This window comes from Ranitomeya variabilis, chromosome 1 (genome assembly GCF_051348905.1).
Source record: "Ranitomeya variabilis isolate aRanVar5 chromosome 1, aRanVar5.hap1, whole genome shotgun sequence".
Taxonomy (NCBI): domain Eukaryota; kingdom Metazoa; phylum Chordata; class Amphibia; order Anura; family Dendrobatidae; genus Ranitomeya; species Ranitomeya variabilis.
In genome coordinates, this window is record NC_135232.1 from 158,001,067 (window position 1) to 158,021,082 (window position 20,016).

A 20,016-nucleotide genomic window follows, 5' to 3' on the forward strand; every position below is an offset into this window, starting at 1 on the left:
TCAAACTTTTTTTTGAATGTACTTTACATGAAACACATATAATTTTGTGCTTGTGTATAATGAAACTTAATCTCTATTTGTTTTCTATTTTTTTTAAAGCCTGGTAATCATTCTTCATTAATCGTATGTCTCATCCTCTGACACTAGTGACCGCAGGTAAGCTTTATGCCTCCGATCACAACTGAGTGCTCATGCTGTCTTTTGACAGCGTGGGAACCGCTGCTCTGTTACCGGCGGGGATGATTTCACCACCGATCAGAAGCCGTGTTTGCCACGCTGTCATGCAAATGACAGCGTGGCAAACACTGGATGTTCAGGGCCCCCATTCAAGTAAATGGGTTCCGGGTTCTGTTCTTGTACCCAAACTTTTTGTAATTGTTTAGCCGAACCCGCCAGACCCTTACATCCAGGTGTCCGCCTATCTCTAATGCTAACATAAAGGTGATACTGAGGTAGGAGTGTCTTTAATTTTCAAAGAACCCTATACCATCTGGAGAGAATCGTAAAATCTGATTTCTGAAGCCTGTTTGATATGTGAGATTTGTAAGCAAACAAACAATTTAGACTTCTGTTCTTGGGTGAAAGTGGTGGCAAGGTCTTCTTCCCAATGTGAGCTGTAATCTGAGACCGGTACGTTATCAGTATTCGATATAGAGCAAATACGGAGTGTCGCGGAGAATCTATCATGAAACACATCACCTCAAAACTCGCATGTTTTCTAGCAAATTAGAAGTTTGATCTGGATAATAGGAGAGTGAATGTTATTGGGTTATACAGGCTCCTAGTGGTCAGCAATCTACCTCTACTGAAAGGGAGGAGGCCGATTTTCCAGTTAGTGTTTTCTGTAAAGAGCATCACCATACCCTTATGCGTATTACACCATGCCAGAAAGCCAGATGAATAGGAAGGGTTACCTAAGATAGGAAATAGCAGAGAGGGGCGTTCCATTTGTGGGAGTAGAGCGTGAGCAATTTTAAGAGAAGGGGCAAATGTAGGATATGTATGCATCATTAAGAAAGACTGATCCAGGATCCATGGAGCTGGCTGTATTGGTATATAAACGGGAGCTTGTTCAGCTTATAGCGAAGATTTACAATCATATTGTTGCCACCAGTCTAGAGTTCTAGTCAGTCGGGAGGCTCTGAAGTATGATAAATCTGGTAGATCTAATCATTCTAGATGTTTGGCGTGTACAAATTTGAATGGGCGATACATAAAGGTTTCCTGGCCTAAATCAAATTCCTAATCTAAGAGGAGAGCAAGGAGAAAAATAATGGCAAAATACACATGGGGAGAGCTTGAAATAAAGATGGTAATTGGCGAAATGTTAATTTTAACAATGGCCATACATGTAAACCAAGTCCCTTTTGCCGGTGTCCAAATCTCATCTAATACATCCATGCAAAAGAAAAGTTTAGAGAATATAGCTTAGCCAGGTCAGAAGTTGAATCCCCAGGTATAAATCATAAACTGTCAGACGCCCAATAAAAAGAGAACAGATTTTACAAGATAATTCACCATCAATGCAGGAAGAAATTTGTTCAAAACTTCTGACTTTTCGTAGTTAACTTTAAAATTGGAAAATGTTGAATATATGTAGAATTTTGCTAGTAAATTAGGGATAGAAATCCTAGGTTGGGATAAGAAAAAGGTAGTAAATCATCTTAAAATTGCTGCTTATACAGCCAAAAGGCTTGAGATGTTACTTATGATTTCTTAAAAAAAATGATTTCTTAATAAAATGAGCATAAATCCACCTTCTACACAACACAAAAGTATAAAGCACCTACAGCATTTTGGTACATTTTGCATATCATATTTTTGTGTCAAGCTAATAAATGTGTATTCCAACGTGTAAGGATATTAAGAAAAAACATATGTTAGGCTACTTTCACACTAGCGTCCGTACTGTGCAAGCACCGCATAACGGGGGCAGCGGATGCTGTTTTTCCACGCATCCGCTGCCCCATTGTGAGGTGCGGGGAGGAGGGGGCGGAGTTCCGGCCGTGCATGCGTGGTCAGAAATGGTGTGCCGTCGGCACCAAAAAATGTTACATGTAACGTTTTTTGCTGCCGGCGGTCCGCTACAACACGACGCAACCGTCGCCCGACGGTTGCGACGTGTGTCAATACGTTGCAATGCGTCGCTAATGTTAGTCTATGGGGAAAAAATGCAGATGACTTTGCAGGATGCGTTTTTTCGCCAAAACGACGCATTGCGACATATGCAGAAAAACGCTAGTGTGAAAGTAGCCCAAGTCATTTACTATTTTGAAACATAGATTTGGGAGGAAACTAAGGTTAGGCCACGGGACAATGATCTCAAACACTAACAAATCTGAAAGAGAGCAGATTAATAGGGTCATTGCAACACTTTCAGTCCAGACCTCATCCCAATTGAAATGTTGTGGTGGGACCTTTAAGGTACCTTCACACTCAGCAACTTTACAACGAGAACGACAACGATCTGTGACGTTGCAGCGTCCTGGTTAGCGATCTCGTTGTGTTTGACACGCAGCAGCGATCTGGATCCCGCTGTGATATTGCTGGTCGGAGCTAGAAGTCTGGAACTTTATTTGGTCGCTAGATCGGCATGTATCGTCATGTTTGACAGCAAAAGCAACGATGCCAGCAATGTTAAACATGGAGCTAACGACCTGTGAGAACGATAAGTGCGTCACCGTTACGTCACAGGATCGCTCCTGCATCATTCTGGAGTTGCTGTGTTTGACACCTCTACAGCGACCTAAACAGCGATGCTGCAGCGATCGGCTCGTTGTCTATATCGCTGCAGCGTCTCTGAGTGTGACGGTACCTTAAAGGTGTTGTCCAGGCTTCAGGCCAAAATTTGGCTAAGTTGAGCTTCTCCTAGAGCTTTATTATAAAAGTTTGAGGTTCCTCCAGAGTATTTTCTCCAGGGATCTTCTGTGCAGGGGCGGAACGGTGACTGTGGCATCCGGCTTAGCACCTTATATTGCTGAAGCACCAGCACCACTCAAATTTATCATTGATGATGAATAATGCATTCTAGTCGTACATTTAATAGCATATGATTTGTCATTATGTGTTTTTGTTGACCACTGCTGACAAAGACACCTGTTTAACCAAACATTAGCAACTAATTAATTTACAGTTAATGGGTTTTATAGTATTTAGGGTATCTTGGCGTTCTCACAATTTCATTAGTATTATGCTAATATAGTTAAGTTATACATTTAGTAATTCTATTATCGAATTGTGTCCTATCTAGATTATGTTCAACCTCTCTAAAAACTGTTCATTTTTTCATGCACATTAAAAACTCTAGCTGCATTTGTATAATATAAATGGCTATTAAGGTCGATGGCATTCATGATGGTGAAATACTGAGCAAGGTAGAGTCATTATATAGAATTACATTATGTATGATTATTTTCTCCAGAAGTTATCCACGTTCACATACTGACTTCAGTAGAAATACACAGCAGCTCTGATATTTTTAGTGCAGATAGTCAGTATACCCAAATGATTTTTCTTTAAGTAATTGTTTGAATTTTTCTATTAATCAACATTTTAATATAATGGCCCCTTTGGTGTTACAAAACAAATGTTCCAGAGAACAGGACTAAGGAACCCTGAATACACCGCTTTGTAGAGCTCTGTCTTGGCTGGATGGAGATGAGCATACTCTGCCTTCCTGCCTTCCGAGAGCTGGGTTTACAGTATCGCTGGAGATACCACTTGTTGTTCCTCCTTATGGATTGAGGATAACTTTTAATTTTCAGCAAACTCCTGTAAGAAAATGTTGATAATAATGTAGTTTGACTTAAACAGTATGTTGCTCTTCCCTCCTGCTCTTCACTAAGTTCACTTTCCATCTTTGAACCGATCACAGAAGATGATGTTATCAGGCTCCTTGCATCTTCTCACCCTAAGGGTACCGTCACACAGTGCAATTTTGAACGCTACGACTGTACGATTCGTGATGTTCTAGTGATATCGTTACGATATTGCAGTGTCTGACACGCAGCAGCGATCAGGGACCCTGCTGAGAATCGTACGTCGTAGCAGATCGTTTGAAACTTTCTTTCGTCGCTGGATCTCCCGCTGTCATCGCTGGATCGTTGTGTGTGACAGCGATCCAGCGATGCGTTCGCTGGTAACCAGGGTAAACATCGGGTAACTAAGCGCAGGGCCGCGCTTAGTAACCCGATGTTTACCGTGGTTACCAGCGTAAAAGTAAAAAAAAACAAACCGTACATACACACCATCTGATGTCTGTCAGGTCCCTTGCAGTCTGCTTCCCGCTCTGACTGTGAGCGCCGGCCGGAAAGTGAGAGCAGATCACAGCAGTGGCGTCACCGCTGCGCTCTGCTCTCAGTGTACGGCCGGCACTGTCAGAGCGGGAAGCAGACTGCAAGGGACCTGACGGACATCAGATGGTCAGTATGTACGTTTTTTTTTTTTTTACTTTTACGCTGGTAACCACGGTAAACATCGGGTTACTAAGCGCGGCCCTGCGCTTAGTAACCCGATGTTTACCCTGGTTACCAGCGAACCTCGGCATCGCTCCAGCGCCGTGATTGCAAAGTGTGACCGCAGTCTACGACGCTGGAGCGATACTCATACGACGCTGCGACGTCACGGATCGTGCCGTCGTAGCGATCGTAATTGCACGGTGTGACGGTACCCTAAGGCCTTCACCTATGACCCTATTGTTTTGCACTTTCTTCAGCCCTTATCCCTGGATGTTACTGCCCATATGACGAAAATCATTAGTGTCGTTTTCTTCCAGTATCTTTCCTTCCTCCTTGAATAAAAAAAGCAAAAAACAATCCTCTCAGAAGACTCTCTCTTTCAGTTTAAACTCCACAGAAATTGCCCTAACTATCTACTGGGCCACTACCTCATGCTCATTCTCCAGGATCTTTCTGCATTTGACACTGAAGACCACCGTTCTCTCTTGGTACTCCTCCTACCTCTCCGACTGCTCTTTCAGTGTATCAATTGACAGCTCTTCTTCCCCTTATTGTCTGTGTTCTTTACGGTTAAATCTTAGGTCCCCTCTTTTTTCATTTCGGTTTACCATCCCCCCCCCCCCCCCTTGGACAAATCATCAGCAGATTTGGTTCTCAGTACCATTTCCATGTTGACAGCACATTATACACATCTTCTTACATCAACCCAGTATTGACTGCAAAGTACCTGTGATTGTCTGCTGTCTCTGACATATTGTTCTCACTATCTGAAAGTGAATCTGTCAAAATCTGAACAACGTGTGTTTCCCCCTGTAGTAACCTATGCAAACTTGAAATTGCCATTTCCGTGAGTGGTTCTGCATGCTCTCACTGTCTTGGGGTTATATTTGATTCAGATCATTCAATCTATCCTATATATGATCACTCGCTCGCTTCTCTAAAATTTGACCTTTCCATACCTTTGATTCTGCAGAGACTCTTACTGTTGCTCTGATTCATTCTCACCTGCACTACTGCAACTTTCTACTGTTTGGTCTCTGTTACTAAACTCCCCTCTCCAGTCTAACCTGAATGCAGCAGCCAGGATCATATTTTTATCCAACCGCTACAATTTTGCCTTCCCTTGGGCCAGTCTTTCCAATGGTTACCCATCTGCTAGAGAATCCAATATAAGCTTATCAATATTTCCGACAAAGTTTTCCATAGTTCTGCATTGCACTGCATCTCCTCCCTCATCTGGCCATCACCCTTCCTGTCTTCTCCGTTCCACTAACGACCTACTATTAACCTCCTGTATGATCCAAACCTCCCACTCTCGTCTTTGGGACTTCTCTCGTGCTGCTCAGGTTTTCTGGTATGCACTATCCCAGACAATCTGCTTAATTCCCAGTATCCACAGTTTCAATCATGCTTTAAAAGCACATTTCTTTAGACTGGCTTGTCTTCTCACCTCACTAATATATCTTATCTGTTCCCTGTTCTCCTTTCCATGCACTCAGAAGCACTTTGTATCTGTACGTATGCAGATACTGGCTGGTGACCATTTCATGCAGCTTTATTTGAATGCCCCTATCTATAATATTGATGGCTGGACCTTACACGACAAGCACTTTATTTTGTACCTTTGTGTCCCCACTATTTCCTCATCACTTGTAAGCTTGTGAGCAGGGCGCGCGCTCCTCTTGGTATGTGTTGACCTGTGTGTTACTCTGTAATGTCTTATTTTGTTAGTTCAAGTCCCCTGTGTAATGTAAAGTGCTGCAGAATATGTTGGCGCTATAGAAATAAAAATGATTATTGCTTCATCTAATTTGATTATCTATATAATGTTTTCCTTTGAACTGTGTTATTTTTTTTATGTATTCCAGGACAAGAAAGAACGAGTGTCAAAGTTTGATACGTTACGCCACTCTATAGCAGGGATTATACGGTCTCCAAAATCCATGCTTGGATCTTCATCGGTAAGTTATGCTACATTTAGGCTACGTTAACACGATACGTTTTTGACGCTTTGTATTTTTGCTGTATCAAAATCACAGCATCTTACATTTCCATCAAAATGGATGTGATTTATAGAAACCTCATGCCCACTGTGCTTTTATTTTTTTCACGCTGCATAAATTGACTTGTTGTGCGTATTTAAAATCGGCAATATCTAAACTTCTCTTGCGGCTACGCCGAGCTTCATGTGTAGATTTTCCCCATAGAATTGCATTAACCCCTCACCCCCAAGTGATTTTCTTTGTTTTTCCCTCCCTTTCTTCCTAGAGCCATAACATTTTTATATTTCCATACTCATAGCATTATGAAAGCTTGATTTTTGTGGAACGAGTTGTACTTTTGAATGACCCCATTTATTTTACCATATAATGTACGGGAATATTCCAAGTGCCGTGAAATTGCAAAACAAAGTTCAATTCCACAGTTGTCTATTGGGTTTTTATTTCCCATGTTCACTATATGATAGAACTGACCTGGTAATAGTATTCCATTTGTAGAAAATCGAAATTGCAATGAAAAAGGTTTACATTCCGAAACGCTTATGCTAGAATTGCCCATTTTTTCTGCCCATGTACACTGGTGCGACTTTTTAATTCTTCAATAAAGACTTCGAATTTTATTCAACACATTGGATATTTTTGTATTTTCTACAAATGGTTTTCTAACTTCGTCACTGCAGGTTTCCTTGCCTGGTATCCATTGAGAAGGGGAGCTGATACTTTTCTCTCTTTTCTTTTTTTTTTTTTGATCATGGTAATAGGATTCTGCAGATCAGTACAAGTACGCAGATAGCAAATATGTAGTTTTGTTTTTTATTTTAGTGGTGAAAAAAAAAAAAAATTTGGAAATTATTTGCTTTTCTCTCCATTTCCTGAGACCTGTAGCTTCTCCATTTTCATGATCTGAGGCTCTGTGGGGGGCTTATTATTTGCTCCCTGAGCTGACACTTTACTGATATCATTTTGGGGTAGATATGATGATTTGATCGCCTCTTACTGCATTTTATTGCAATGTGGCTTCAGTAATGTTATGTATAGCAGAAATCAGCATCTCCTTTGAATGCTGGCCACAGGAGGAGAGTAATGACAGGCATGGGGATCATCTGCAGACTCCTGGCTGTCATGACGACCCATTGGCGCTCTGTGATCACATCACGGGCGCGCCGCTGGGAGCATAGAACAGCGCTTGCTCCTGACGGCACTTGTTAAATGCCGCTGTCTGAGATTGACAGCAAGATTTAACAGTTCAACAGCCAAGGGTGGAGCGATTCTGTTAAAGACACATGATAGCTGGTTAAATCTCCTGTCATTTGTGGGGAAAGATGTAGGCTCAGAGTGTGAGCCCACAGCAAAGGCATTGACACGGCGTATTATGTAAATATATGTAATATTTCGTGAAGGGGTTACGTACGGAAAATCGTCAGGTAAAAACTGCTGTGGAAATGCATTAAAGGGAACCTGTCACCCCCAAAATCGAAGATGAGCTAAGCCCACCAGCATCAGGGGCTTATGTACAGCATTCTGTAATGCTGTAGATAAGCCCCCGATGTATCCTGAAAGATGAGAAAAAGTTAGAAAAGGTTAGATTATACTCACCCAGGGGCGGTCCCGGTCCGGTTCTGGTCCATCGCGGTCTGGTCCGGGGCCTCCCATCTTCATTCCATGACGTCCTCTTCTTGTCTTCACGCTGTGGCTCCGGCGGAGGCGTACTTGGTCTGCCCTGTTGAGGGCAGAGCAAAGTGCTGCAGTGCGCAGGGGCCGGGCCTCTCTGACCTTTCCTGGCGCCTCAACAGGGCAGACAAAGTACGCCTCCGCCGGAGCCGCAGCGTGAAGACAAGAAGAGGACGTCATGAAATCTGCACATGACTTTATAAATAAAGTTTTGTCAAAGCAAAATACCAGGAAGTATCAAAAATAAAGTCGCTTTATATAAAGCATGACCAACTAAAAAGGTGCACGCCACTTAGACAACCTGTCAGCAGGATTTAGCCCTTCAGACTAAAGGCATGGCCTGCACACGTGCAGGTTGAGATTTCGGCTCAGTAAATTGTTCACCGAGCTGAAATCTCGATCTGCGCATGCGCCACATCCAGCGACATTTTATTAAAGTCCTGTACACAGGATGTATACTCATACTGCCAAGCGCTTCTCGCACAATGATGGCGGTGGCACAGAATTGTAAAAATGAAGGCGGCATGTCAATGAATGATCAGTCTATAAACATAAGGGTGAATGACCTCGGGGAGATCAAAACATCCAACACCGCGGAGACACCATCACGTGTTTCTCAACGCAGTGATCCAGAACACTGCCCCCATCCCTAAAGGGAAATATGCAAATGCATGTAGAAAAGCTGCAGAGACACCATCACCATCCTAATAGCTAGTTTCCTACTCCACACTGATGAGGGGCAAATACCCCGAAACAGCTGTCTGTGGATGGATACCATGTTTTGGCATAGGTGGTTTTCCTTTATTGGATGCTGCCCTTCCCGTGGTTGTTCCTTCCCGGTGAAAGACCTGGCTATTCATTGCTTGCATTGAGAAACATGTGATGGTGTCTCCGCAGCTTTTCTACATGCATTTGCATATTTCCCTTTAGGGATGGTGGCAGTGTTCTGGATCACTGCGTTGAGAAACACATGATGGTGTCTCCGTGGTGTTGGATGTTTTGATCTCCCCGAGGTCATTCACCCTTATGTTTATAGTCCTTTCACTAGGCACTGCTCCTAATAGCCAGTTTCCTACTCCACACTGATGAGGGGCAAATACCCCGAAACAGCTGTCTGTGGATGGATACCATGTTTTGGCATAGGTGGTTTTCCTTTATTGGATGCTGCCCTTCCCGTGGTTGTTCATTCCCAGTGAAAGACCTGGCTATTCATTGGTTGCGTTGAGAAACACGTGATGGTGTCTCCGCAACTTTTCTACATGGAAGTGAATGATCAGTGACCTGATCAAGAAGCAGAGGAGGCTTGTGGGGGGGGGGGGGGGGGGGTACGGCAACAAGAAGACCCTGCCACCATGTCTCTCCCCAAAGCACTCTCAAGACATCATTTTGTGAAAACTTCATAAGGTGAGTACTCAACAGCCATTGAGCGGATCCCCTATTATGGCCATACCTTTAGTTTATAGGGCTAAATCCTGCTGGCATGTTCTGTTTAATGACTTTATCACGTCTTGCTATGTTGTTATTAGCATGCTAGCAATGCTACTCCACTCATAGACTATCACTTTGCTGAATTTGACAGGCAGTGGTAGCCTGGTATGCCATTTTCTTCCCCGTCATCTATTCGGCTCTCCCCATTTTGAGACGGCTCTTTCAAACTGGCGTGAAAACTTCAGGTTGCGCAAAAAAACCCAACAACTTTTCAAAGTATTTTACTCACGTTTTCTGCCATGAAAGTTTTGATAAATTGGCTCCATTGTTTTGTTTTTCTTTCTCTTTTTTTCCTACACTTGATGCAAAGTCCTTGTGAGTTACAATGAGAATCACACTGCTCTCCATTATGAGCCACGGAATTTCTACAATGCCCATGGTTAGATAAGTATTTGGCTCCTAGCTGCTGACTATTTCATGTGCTTTCCTGACATTTCAGCAAGCATTCAGCTGTACACTATGCAAATAAACGTAAAACTGGAGCTTTTAAAGATCTGCATGCCTTCATGTGCTAGAACTGGATGAAATAGAAATGGCTCAGAGGAGAGAATTATGCACTTTTATTCAGTTTATTTACTTTCCCTCCACCTCTACGCAGTATTTTTTATATGTTCAAAAGGAAAAGAATCTTTTTTTATTTATTTTTTTTGTAGTTGAAATGAAACCCGTGGGCTGTTTTCAGCTGAACTGAATGAGAGTTGCACAGTGTGAAGTCAGCAATTAACAGCGACGCACTGAAACGAGAGATAAGAAAAGTTATGGCATGATATAAACTGTTACTATCTTACCAAGTAATATACTGTAGAGATGTGATCACTATACAAGCAGCAATAAAGATGGTTAACATAACCCAGGGTGTCCATGTCTCTAAATTAAAATTAATTTTGGTAACTAAATTCTCACTGGTCTCAGTAAGCGGCACATCAACTGCACATGGGTATAGGTGTCCAAGATTATATATTGGGCGCATATCTATTGTTCCAATCAATCAACTATTTAATCATGACGATTAGTGAGCTTAGAATTTGGGTAAGATCATACTTAATTTAAACTTACTTGTCTGATATCAAATGTTTACACAGATTCTGTAAGTTGGTTGCTCCTCTCTCCTTGCGGCTGCCCCGGCACGCCCGTCTCTTTCTTGTGGCTGCTGTCCCGGCACGCCCATCTCTCTCTCTCTGTTGAGGCTGCTCAGGCACGCCCGTCTCTTTCTTTTGGCGGCTGCCCTGGCTCGCCAGTCTCTGTTTTGGCGGCTGCCCTGGCTCGCCAGTCTCTGTTTTGGCGGCTGCCCTCGCTTGCCCGTCTCTCTTGTGGCAGCTCCCCTTGCACACCCATCTCTCTCTTGTGGCGGCTTCCCCCGCACGCCCGTCTGTCTCTTATGGTGGCTGCCCGGGTACACCCGTATCTCTCTCATGGCGGCTGCCCTGGCACGCCTGTCTCTCTTATGGTGGCTGCCCCGTCACGCCAGTCTCTCTCTTGTCGGCTGCCCCTGCACAACCGTCTCTCGTCACGGCTGCCCCACATGCCCGTCTCTCTTGTAGTGGCTGCCCTGGCACTCCTGTCTCTCATGGCGGCTGCCCTGGCATGCTCGTTTCCGTCTCTAGTAGCTTCTGCCCTGGCATGCACCTCTCTCTTGTTGCTGCTAAACCGGTACGCCCGTCCATCTCACTCTTGTGGCTGCTAACTCGGCACGCCCGTCCGTCTCACTCTTGTGGCTGCTGACCCGGCACGCCCGTCCGTCTCACTCTTCTGGTGGCTGCCCCGGCACGCCCATCTCTCTTTTGTGATGGCTGCCCCTGCACACCCGTCTCTCTCTCTTGTCGTGGCTGCCCCCGCACGCCCGTCTCTCTCTCTCTTGTGGTGGCTGCTCCCGCACGCCCGTCTCTCTCATGGCGGCTGCCCCGTCACCCCTGACTCTCATGGCGGCTGCCCCGGCACACTCGTTTCCCTCTCTCGTTGCGGCTGCCCTGGCATGCCTCTCTATCGGGCGGCTCTGGTACTCCCTAGTTGCTGAACCTGTTCCATGTTCCATTCTGTGTAAGTGCCGGCTCTGTTACATAGACAGCACATGGCACAAGGCTTGCTAAGATCGCATCAGTTTAATCCCTTAATTTATTCTTTCAAGTCTGATGTCGGAATGGAAAGAGGATCATTCACAACCTTTTACTCTCGAAACTGGCTGGCTTATGTTAAAGTTGCTGGAGAGCTCAAGAAAAAATTGTATTTATTTTTAAAGTTTTCAAAGGGGTTGTTGGGGGGAGATTTTTCTATGGAGAGGTTTGCTTTTCCCCTATATTTCATTGCCCAAACAGATGACTGTTGGTGTCCTACAGGGAGGAAAGCTAATTTTCCCAAAGGAGGCCAGAATAATTTTTTTTTTCTGTGTCATTAGGTGAGACGGATTTGATCTAACCTTATCTCACTGAGATATCATCACTCTTGGTGCTTACTGCCGCTATGGGGCGGAGAGGAGGTACAGTGCTGTGGATCTTTTTGGGGTATCAGGGAATAATGACATGATACCTGGGATGCATGATGAGCATTGTTTGTGCCGCGCTGATCTCAGACTACCACATTAGTGTCCCAATGTCATGTCATTCATGATGTAATAGCATTGCAGCGGCGACAGAGGAGAGCTGCAGCGTGTCACATACAACGCTCTGGATCTTTGCCAAGCATCAGGTATTATTCCCCGATGCATGGGATAGATGCACAGTGTTGTATGTAATGACTTTACAGTGAAACCATGCTAATTTCCGTGCTGTAATGTTAGTAAGTGCCAGGATAGCGAGGATACCAAAGTGTGATTAAGTGTAAAAAAAAGAGGAAAAAAAGATTTCCAAATAAACACTCCAACATGTACAAGCTAATATATCCGTAATTCAGGACCTCAGCCCCTTTATCATGAGGTAGCCAGTTAAGCATATAAAAGTCCTCTTTATGAGGCTTTTGTAGGCCTCTTTACCTGCCCTGGTAAATCTACTCTAATATTGTATGGGCAATCAAACGATAACAGGCTCAAGTCCCCCAAGGGGACTAATGAAAATGTAGGAAATATACAAATAAATTAAAAGAAAATGAAAAATGTTAAATTTAAAATTACCCACCATTTCCCCAGTGACAATAGGAAAATTCACCTGAAACTATTAAAAAGTAATAAAATATTTATTCCATACAGTGAATGGTGAAAAAAAGTTGAAATTCCAGAATTTTTATTTTTTTTTTTGGTTGATACATTTTCCCCAAAAATGCAAAAAACTGCGATCACAACATCCCCAAAATAGTATCAATAGAAACATCAGCTTGACGCACAAAATGAGCCTTCACAGAGGTCCATCTGCGAGAGAATGAAGACATTAGGGTCTCAGAAAATGATCACACAAACTATTTTATTTTTAAACCACTGAAATATTTTTTGCTCGCCTCTTGTGGAGAACTTGTGTAGTAAGTACAGTCTCTGGTAAGTTTTTGAGAGAACATAAAGGTATATCATTTGCAGTGGGAGCGCCATGACAGTGGATGAACTAACGGAAGAGAATCCATGAATTTTGAGTTAGAGAGGGACAAATATATAAGGTCATACTATCTGAGCTATATATTGGGAGTCTAGTTACAGAATTCATTTTAAATAAATTATTATAGTGCAACTTTGAACACATTTATTGAATTTAAAGGGGTTGTCCATTACAGGATAATCCCAACTTAATCAGTTCGGGGCTGCAGTTAAAAATATGAACTGCGGGTATTCACCACCAGCAGCTGCGCCATTCCAGCTACGTCGGCACTGCTGTTCCTGGTAAGTGAGGCAACTCTTTGTGTCACGTGTGCCATCAATATCCCGTCATGGCGGGCATCCACTCTGATGAAATGGTACAAGCTGCAGCTGACAAGCAGCCTGCATGTGATACAGCAAGTCACGTCACTTTTTGGGATCATTGCTGGAGTGGCGCCTCTGCAGTAAGTGAGTATCCACTGATTTGATTTTAAGTGGGGCCCTGGATTGATTCTGCTGGGATTGTCTAGTAGTGGAAAATCCCTTAAAGACTCTGTATGGATATGCTTTATAAAAAGAATACTTTTTTTTTTCAGTTCTTTGATGTGATTTCCACCAGCGAGAAGCCTTTGTCAGAGCAAGATTGGTACCATGGTGCAATACCAAGAGTTGAAGCACAGGAGCTGTTAAAGCAACAGGGAGACTTCTTGGTGCGAGAGAGCCATGGGAAACCCGGTGAATATGTCCTTTCTGTGTTTTCAGATGCACAGCGGAGGCATTTTATCATTCAGTTTGCTGATGTACGTCTGTGAGAAACTTATTATTATTTCTAAATGTTTTTTCCACAAGTTCCACTCCATATATACATCTCTGTGATTATTTTGTACAGTCATACTGCCACCAGTGTCTTCAAAATGGGTCATCATTTATGATCATATTTTGGCTGCAACCAAAAATCCCGCTTTATATTTTTTTTAAGCTCATCTTGCTTTAGCCTGTTTCCACCTTCCTGACCAGGCCAAATTTCTCTAATCTGATCTGTCACTTTGAGGTAATCACTCTGGAACGCTTCCACATATCCCTTTGATTCTGAGATTGTTCTTCGTGACACATTGTACTTTGTTAGTGTTAAATCCAGGTCGATATGATTTTCATTTTTTTTATGAAAATATGTACAATTTTTCAAAAATGTAGAAAAATTCGCAATTTTTTTTAACTTTTTAAATTTATATGCCCTTGAATCAGGTCATAAAACACACAAAAAATAGTTAATAAATGACAGTTTTCCCATGTCTACTTTTCATCAATATTATTTTTGAAACAACTGGTTTTGTTTTGTTAGAAGGTTTAAAAATTTAACCTCAATTTTTTTTTATTTTTATTTTTTTTCAATGAAATTTACAACCTATATTTTTAGGGACCGCTTCACTTTTGAAGTTAGTTTGAGGGTCCTATAAGGAAGAAACCCTGAAACAGTACCCAGTTTTAACTACTCCTCAATACCACATTTAGAAATTTTGTTAACCCTTCAGGTGTTTCAAAGGCATTATTACAAACTAAAATTAAAAAAAACCTTTTTTTTTAAATAAATTATTTCTTTTGCCCCAAATTTTTCATTTTTACAAGGATAAGCTGAGAAATTGGACCCAAAATTTATGCAATTTCTCCTGTCTACATCAAAAGCATATATATGGCTGAAAACTACTATGCAAAGTAGGATGTGCTGGTGTGTGCAATAACTTTATAGAGCTTTTCTCTATTTGCTTAATTCTGTAAACTTAACTTCCCCGTACTCCGAGTCTTCGGCTGGGTAGTTGATTCCACGTTGGTATATAGGTGGTGCCCTCCTAACAAAAATATATACAGGAGTCTTGGACTGTGTGCACACAGAGTGTTTTTGATGGACACACTTGCCCTAATAATGCCATTTTTTTTTTCCAGTTGAGATCTTTTTTCCCAGTACGTTTTTACAGTTGTCACATTGAAAATTGATTTTAATGTTGCAGGAAACCTTCGAGTCTTTTGTAATCTGCGTCATGTAGTGTTAGCATCTTCAGAAGAAGAGCTACCTATCTGCAAGAACAGAAAAAGACTTTGCTGCTTCCAAACAGATTTTAACATGGGAATAAGGAATTGTAAGGTAGTAAACTCTATTTCCCGAGCTTAGCGTCTCTCCCGCTATGCTTTGCTTCCCTCGCATAGGTTAGAATGGGAGCTTTCACTGATCCTGGTCTTGTCAAGCAGTGTGTCATGCGTTACTTAGGTATCAGGTTCAAGACAAGTTGACAGACTGCGAGCAAGTGGCTTGACAGGAGCTAAACCCTATTTCTAGTAGTCAAATGTTTCAATTAAAGGGAACCTGTCACCCCCCCCCCCCCAGTCGTTTCAAACTAAAATAGCCACCTTGTGCAGCAGTAATGCTGCATTATGACAAGGTGGCTCTTTTAGTTCTGGGTGCTTTAACTAGAGAAATAATCCATTTTATAATTTGTCAGAAATACCTGGTCTTCAGTCATTGGCCGGCCTTTCCCCCCTGCTGCAGATGCCACACAGCCGTCACTCACATCTTCTTGGTTCCGGGCGCTGCTTCCTCAGCGCTGTTTTGAAAATAGCCGGCGCCTGCGCTCTTTTCTCCTTCCTGGTGCAGGCGCAGTGAGCGCTCCCGTCTTTCCTCATATGCAGCCCTGCTGACTGCGCCTGTGCGGCTGCCCTGCCTGTGAATCCCAGCCCGGCAGTGACTTATGATTTATTCACATTGTGGGGCTGGGATTCACAGGCAGGGTGGCCGGCCTCCTTGACTGAAGACCAGGTATTTCTGACAAATTATAAAACGGATTATTTCTCTGGTTACAGCACCCAGAACTAAAAGAGCCACCTTGTCAGAATGCAGCATTAGTGCTGCACAAGGTGGCTCTTTTAGTTTGAAACGAAACGAAAGTACATTTTGGTGAAGAATGTTTTAAAGCGGAGGTATGCAATTTAATTTTCCCAAGGGGCTATATGGGAGACCATGACTGTAAAGGACCAAACCAACAGGCAAACTTAATTCTGATTATTATTATATTCATTTTTATCACTTAATATTGAGCACAATAAAGTATGGTGACTCGCTGCTACTTCTAATATATGTTACGAGAGGTCTTATTGTAACCTGTATTCTTACTTGTAGCAGCTCATGAAAACCATATAATTTACTGCTTATTATATAGTTTATAAAAAAAAACAGTAAATCATTCTGCTCCTGTTATTCAGCCCTTGTATTTTGATAAACAGCTCCCAACAAAATGTGATGTTCCCACACAGCCCCACATGCAGTATAATGTCACCACTTACGGTAACTACTCAAGCAGCATGATATCCTTTTAAACTCTATAATAGCCCCCAAATAGTATGATGACCCCTCAAATCCATTCATGCAGTATCTCCCCACAATGTATCATGTCTCGACACAGCTCCTCACAGGGTATGATCTCCCACCCCATAATATTATGTTTCCCCACACTGCTCTTCACACAATGTGATGTCCCCTTACATGGTATGATGTCCTCACAAAGCCCCCATGCAGAATTTTGCCACACAGTCCCCTCATACAGTATGATGTCTTCACACAGCCCTCCACGCAGTATGATGTTGCCACATGGCCCTCCATGCAGTATGTTGTCCCCATGCAGTATGTTATCCACACACAGCCCTCCATGCAGTATGTTGTTCCCACACAGTATGTTGTTCCTACACAGTCCCCACATATTTGTTGTCCCCACACAGCCCTCCATGCAGTATGTTGTCCCCACACAGCCCCTCACACAGTATGGTCTTCCTACACAGCCCTTCACACAGTATGTTGTTCCTACACAACCCCCACACATTTGTTGTCCCCACACAGCCCTCCATGCAGTATGTTGTCCCCACACAGTATGTTCTTCCTACACAGCCCTTCAAACAGTATGTTGTTCCTACACAGCCCCCACACATTTGTTGTCCCCACACAGCCCCCATACAGTATGTTCCCCACACAGCCCCCACGCAATGATGTCCCCACAAAGCCCTTTACACAATATAATGTCCCCTCAAAACCCCTCTCACAGTATGATGTTTCAACACAGCACCCCCACAGTATGATGCCCCAACACCGCACCCCATGCAGTATGATGTATGTACATGGCCCCCCCATACAGTTTAATGCCCACACAAAGCCTGTTAGTGTGATGTTCCTTCAAAGCTCCTTTCACCATAAGATGTCCCTACACAGCGCCTTTGCAGTATTTTCCTACATAGCCTTCCACACAGTATTATGTCCTTATACAGCCCTCCACATATCATGATGTCACCACAGTTTCCCACAAATACTGATGAAAAAGCAAATAAAAAAAACCTGCTCTCCTAATCCCATTCCCCTACTGCTTTAGTCTGTGCAGGTTACGGAGGATCCCTACAGCAGTCGTGATATAGTGACATCTTGGGTGTTGTGCTCTCAGACGCACAGGCTACATGTTGGAAGAGGGAACTGACTGCTTAGATGATGGACAGAGGGTGTCCACTTGGTGCCACGCGCCCCTGTTTCCAGTCTTTTGGTTAGAACAGGATTAGCCAAATGGCTATTTCAGACACGTACAACACATTTTGCCCAGCTCCGTTTTTTGAAGAATTGCTTGTGTTTTCACTGATGGAGGATGCTGTTGCCTTCACCTTTTTTGGATATTAACTTATTCAGGGAACTTTTTTCCCCTCTTGAGAATCTTCTTGGAGTTGAAAAAACCTGCAGAAAAATGACGATGTAGTCAAAATACTCACTTGCCTAGTAATTGTGTACACAGTGTATATGAAAGTGAAATAATAATCTTATAGCTATTGTATTCAGCATTAACTGGAGTGTTGAATCACTTAGTACTTTTAGTTTGGGATGAGAAATTAAAGTGTGTGAATAAATAGTATCTGTGATATTTTTATACCAAAGTTATTTTTTTTACAGATTTAATACTGGTCTTGCATTGATCTTGTGACTGAAGGCATTGTTGCATTAGTGTCTGTAAAAAAATAATAATAATAAAAAAAAGCTGATCACTGCAAAGCCTAATAAAAAAAATGTTGATGCCTCAAGTAATGTAAGCAAAGGAGGAGGACACACAGGCCGCATCAAATTGGGGTGCTACACAAATATAGAAAATCACTAGAAAAAAGACAATGCACATGGCAGTGTGCTGATCTATATGAAACTTCTATACTTTTATTGTAAATAGTAGAGTATAAATTAGTACTCGACAACCATTGAATACCGTTAAAACCTGAACTTAAAAATCAATGGAGGGTCATTACTATAAGGAGGCGCAATGGAGGGTCATTACTATAAAGCTATGTGCACACGCTGCGGATTTTGCTGCGGATCCGCAGCGGCTTCCCATGTGTTTACAGTACAATGTAAACCTATGGGAAACGCAATCTGCAGTGCACATGCTGCTGATAAAAACGCGTGGAAACGCAGCTGTTTACATTCCGCAGCATCTCAATTCTTTGTGCGGAATCCGCAGCGGTTTTACACCTGCTCCATAATAGAAAACCGCAGAGGTAAAACCGCAGTGGAATCCGCACAAAAACTGCGGTAAATCCGCAATAAATCTGCAGGAAAAACGCACAGGTTTTGCCCTGCGGATTTATCAAATCCGCTGCGGAAAAATCCGCAGAGGATCATTCTACGTGTGCACATACCCTAAGGAGGCGCAATGGAGGGTCATTACTAGAAAGAGGCACAATGGAGGGTCATTACTAGAAAGAGGCACAATGGAGGGTCATTACTAGAAGGGGGCACAATAGAGGGTCATTACTAGAAGGGGGCACAAGAGAGGGTCATTACTAGAAGGGGGCACGATGTAGGGTCATTACTAGAAGGAGGCACAATGGAGGGTCATTACTAGAAGGAGACACAATGGAGGGTCATTACTAGAAGGAGGCGTATTGGAGGGTCGTTACTAGAAGGAGGCGTCATGGAGGGTCATTACTAGAAGGGGGCACAATGGAGGGCCATTACTAGAAGGGGGCACAATGGAGGGTGATTACTAGAAGGGGGCACAATGGAGGGTCATTACTAGAAGGAGACACAATGGAGGGTCATTACTAGAAGGAGGCGTATTGGAGGGTCGTTACTAGAAGGAGGCGTCATGGAGGGTCATTACTAGAAGGGGGCACAATGGAGGGCCATTACTAGAAGGGGGCACAATGGAGGGTGATTACTAGAAGGGGGCACAATGGAGGGTCATTACTAGAAGGAGACACAATGGAGGGTCATTACTAGAAGGAGGCGTATTGGAGGGTCGTTACTAGGAGGCGTCATGGAGGGTCATTACTAGATGGGGGCACAATGGAGGGCCATTACTAGAAGGGGCACAATGGAGGGTCATTACTAGAAAGAGGCACAATGGAGGGTCATTACTAGAAAGAGGCACAATGGAGGGTCATTACTAGAAGTGGGCACAATAGAGGGTCATTACTAGAAGGGGGCACAATAGAGGGTCATTACTAGAAGAGGGCACGATGTAGGGTCATTACTAGAAGGAGGCACAATGGAGGGTCATTACTAGAAGGAGGCGTATTGGAGGGTCATTACTAGAAGGAGGCACAATGGAGGGTCATTACTAGAAGGAGGCGTATTGGAGGGTCGTTACTAGAAGGAGGCGTATTGGAGGGTCATTACTAGAAGGGGGCACAATGGAGGGTCATCATTAAGAATGGAAGGAGTGGTTTAGGCCAAATGGAAAAGTTAAAGTAAACAACTGTGATCCGAAAGATCGTCACTGATTTCCACCATCACATACACTTTATGGTGTAATATCAGTTTTATACAGTAGTTTTGGTTAAGTATCTTTTAATTTGGGTTTATCACTACTGTTAATGCTGGTAATATGTGGTTACGGTC

At 43.0% G+C, this 20,016-nt stretch overlaps 1 protein-coding gene across 6 annotated transcripts in view; it reads left to right on the top strand.

The window, feature by feature from the left end:
* Positions 1-20,016, top strand: part of FER (FER tyrosine kinase) — a 310,990-nt gene that overhangs the window by 134,576 nt on the left and 156,398 nt on the right. For 2 of the 6 annotated variants that reach the window (XR_013221836.1, XR_013221837.1), the window contains exons 12-13: positions 6,326-6,418; positions 13,706-13,844. Coding sequence is in view for 4 of the 6 variants with exons in the window: in XM_077290053.1 (XP_077146168.1) it covers positions 6,326-6,418; positions 13,706-13,909 (297 nt within the window). In the remaining 2 variants the exon portion in view is untranslated. Of the gene's footprint in view, positions 1-6,325; positions 6,419-10,269; positions 10,464-13,705; positions 13,910-20,016 lie in introns of those variants that run through there. The other 4 variants (XM_077290053.1, XM_077290045.1, XM_077290067.1 and 1 more) reach the window with 2 other exon arrangements.